The sequence below is a fragment of the Arachis ipaensis genome, chromosome B03 (assembly GCF_000816755.2).
Source record: "Arachis ipaensis cultivar K30076 chromosome B03, Araip1.1, whole genome shotgun sequence".
Lineage (NCBI taxonomy): Eukaryota > Viridiplantae > Streptophyta > Magnoliopsida > Fabales > Fabaceae > Arachis > Arachis ipaensis.
Window position 1 is genome coordinate 73,520,464 of NC_029787.2, and position 3,328 is coordinate 73,523,791.

Consider the following 3,328-nt stretch of genomic DNA (forward strand, 5'->3'; position numbering starts at 1 on the left):
AATCTTAAATTATTATTATTATTATTATTATTATTATTATTATTATTATTATTATTATTATTATTATTATTATGACATATAATTTTATAAATATTAATATGATAAAATAAAATGCTACTGAAATCGAACATTAAGTATGCTCTAATCATCTATTCTTGATCCATAACGTCGCCACTAATAATATCTTATAGATTGAGTAGAGTCCTAATAGAAAATGGCTGAAATTATGCCATTTTTTTTTTACCTTTCTTTGAAATTATTACATATGACAATGAAGGATATCATTTTCTTTTATTTTTATTTTATATAATAACATATTATTATGCGAATTTTTTTATTTTTTTAATACCATAAGCATAGTATCCATGATTATGACTTACCAATCTTATATGCATGCGGTATGCCTCAGGGGAGTTGTTCTGTTTTAAAGTCTCAATATTATCTTGTGAAAGGAAAAAAAAATCTTAATAATATCAATATGACTAGAATGAACATGGAATAGGGATTGCAGTAAAGAACTCACTACTACAATGTTACCTCACTTTTATGAGCTACAGATTCATGATTAATTAGACAATAAATTGACACCAAGGAGTCAAAGACCACTTTATTCGAATTTATTAATAACACTTTTAATTTTGCGGAGAAAATTTACAGAAATAAATAAAGAGTTTAATTTTAATACACTAACAGTGTAAAATATTTTATACTATTGTATAATTATAAATAATTTTTTGGATGACTATTCACGTAATTAATATAAAATAGTTATTTTTACTAATATAATATTATATGATTAAATATACGTATAAAACAGTTTTACATTGACAATGCATCAAAATTAAATTCATAAACAAAATGACAATTAATTGCAATAATCAGAGGGTCCATCTTAATGCTTTTTGTGCAGAAAACTTAATTTGTTTTAAGTTATGAATTTTTGGGTGAAATTTATTGACGTAATTAATTATTTGATTTTACAGGCCTGTAGAAAACTTAAGCAGATAGAACTTTCAGAGTGTGAAATTTATGCTTCTTGTGAACCGTGTCCCATGTGCTTTGGTGCAATCCACCTTTCAAGAGTTAAGGTTAGAAGTAAAATATGGGCCTTATAGTGTACAGATGTGGGTGTACAGATTTTTGTCTTTTTGTGGCTCAAAAGTGTACCACTAAAAGTGTTGCTTAAAGAAAAAGTTACCCTTAATCGTTAACTTGGCTCTGATACCAATTTTGCAATCATTTTTACTATATGATACCATTATTTTGCAATCATTTTTACTATATGATACCATTTTTTTCATTTTTATAGTTTTCAATCTTGTTTTAGTTTATAATATTCTTTTTTGCATGGATTATTGTATATAAAATCTTTTATCTGTTTGTCTTTTTCTTTAATATAATTTCTTAAAAAAACTTCTTTTATTTCTACACTTTCTGTTGTTTCTAAATACCTTCTTAATTTTTCAACTTCATTTTCCATTTTTTCTTTCAACAGCTTTAATTCTTTTAAGTCATAATATGGTTTTCCAGGCATTTAAAAATTTTTAAGTTTAATTCCAACTTGTTTATATTTATTCGTATTTCTATCCTTTTTATTATAAGGTCATCAATTTCGATCTGAAGGTTATTTAATTCCCTTTTATACTCTCATAATGAACTGGGTTTTCAATAGCTTTATATTTTGGTATTTCTGTTTTTACAATTTTCTGAAATAATTCATCGACATAAATTCTTTTTCTGTTTTTAAATATTATACTATGATGGCTATTTGTTAAAGCATAATTTATTGCATATGTAATTGAAAATGGTTCATCATCTTGTTCCATTAGATTCTTTCTGTGAAATTTATAAGCCAGACTTATAGATCTTCCAAGATTTTCAGTTGATAAAGGTATAGCATATTCCAGATGGGCATTAAATTTAACATTTACGTTTGCCAAGTTTCCATGAACAATTCCAATTATTTGATCTATTGGGTCATCAGTAATTCTTTTGTCATAGATTGCTAAGCTTATTGGTGAATTAATTCCTTTCATATATGTAGATTTGATTAAGACTTGTATAGTACTAATATGAATCCATCCAATTTTAGATCTTTTTTGTTGATCCTTAATTTTCTCAATCTGTTTACTTAATTCTTCATCATTTATCAAAGCTATTTCAAGTTCTCCATTGGCGGATTTTATCTTTATAGGGGCTTCAAGTTGAATTTTTCCATAGTATATTATATTTTTTTTATTAAAAACTTCTTTTAAAAGGTTTTGTTTATTAAAATTTTTGTTTGATTTGAGATTTAATTCTGTTTTTAAAACAGCCTGTTTTTCATTATCTAATAAAGCAGTTAATCTATAATAATCAGATTCTTCTTTCTCTTTCTGAAAATATTTATTTAATATCTGTTTGATTTCGTTTATATTAGGATTTTCTTTTTCCTTATTTCTTTGAAATTTTATGGATACTAGTATTTCTTCAAGCATATCTACTATAGAATTTAATTGTGGGTTAAAAGTATGGTAAAGATGTGGGGAATCATTTCCATGATAACATTTCTTAGAAATTTCGTGTGAAAAATAAGTTTTTTCAGATTTTTGAAGTCCTTCAATAAAGCTTATAGTAAAATAAAGATTTTGAGAAAAATCATTTTGTATTGATTTTAAGAATTCGGTGTCATTACAGTTAACATTAGTTAAAATCATTAATTTTTGATCTATTAATTTTGATAACTTAATTATTTCTTCTCTTAAATCTTCTAATTTACTTTTTTCCATTAGGTGACGCTTTTCTTTGTGAAGAGCTACGGTTTTAAGTGAAAAGTGTGGCTTTAGAAAGTGTGGTTTAAGTAAGCAAATCTTTAAATCTGTACAGATTTAGATCTTTACAATATAATTTTTTGTAAAATATATATACTCTGTTTTTTATTTTTATTTTTTTTAAATATTAAAAATAAAAAACATTAAAAATATTTTCAAATCAAACAGCCTTGAATTTTCGTTTTCCTCTCTTTGTTAATTATTCTGGTACATAATATTTGTCACCCTTATTGTTTGCACTGATTAAACAACCTAAATGTTTTATTGTTAATTGCGCATAACATTGCATGAATGATAAAAATAGAAATGATGATGGATATTGTAAATCGAAAAAAAAGTTACTTCACTTCAGTGAGTTTTGGACACCAGTTCTATTGAACCAGGCAGTGGCGGAGCTTTGTGTGGACAAGGGGCATCGTCACCCCAAAATTTTTGTAAAAATATTAGTAATTTTATTTAAAAAAAAAATAAAATTAGTTTGTTTGATTAAATTAATATACTTTTAATTTATGTATCTG

The 3,328-nt window shown here is 24.8% G+C and overlaps 1 protein-coding gene across 1 annotated transcript in view; it reads left to right on the forward strand.

Moving 5' to 3' along the window:
- LOC107630572 (guanine deaminase) overlaps window positions 1-3,328 on the forward strand; it is a 12,662-nt gene that overhangs the window by 8,718 nt on the left and 616 nt on the right. Inside the window, exon 4 of the mRNA XM_016333761.2 lies at window positions 984-1,088. Coding sequence (XP_016189247.1) covers window positions 984-1,088 — 105 coding nt within the window. The remainder of the gene's footprint in view (window positions 1-983; window positions 1,089-3,328) is intronic.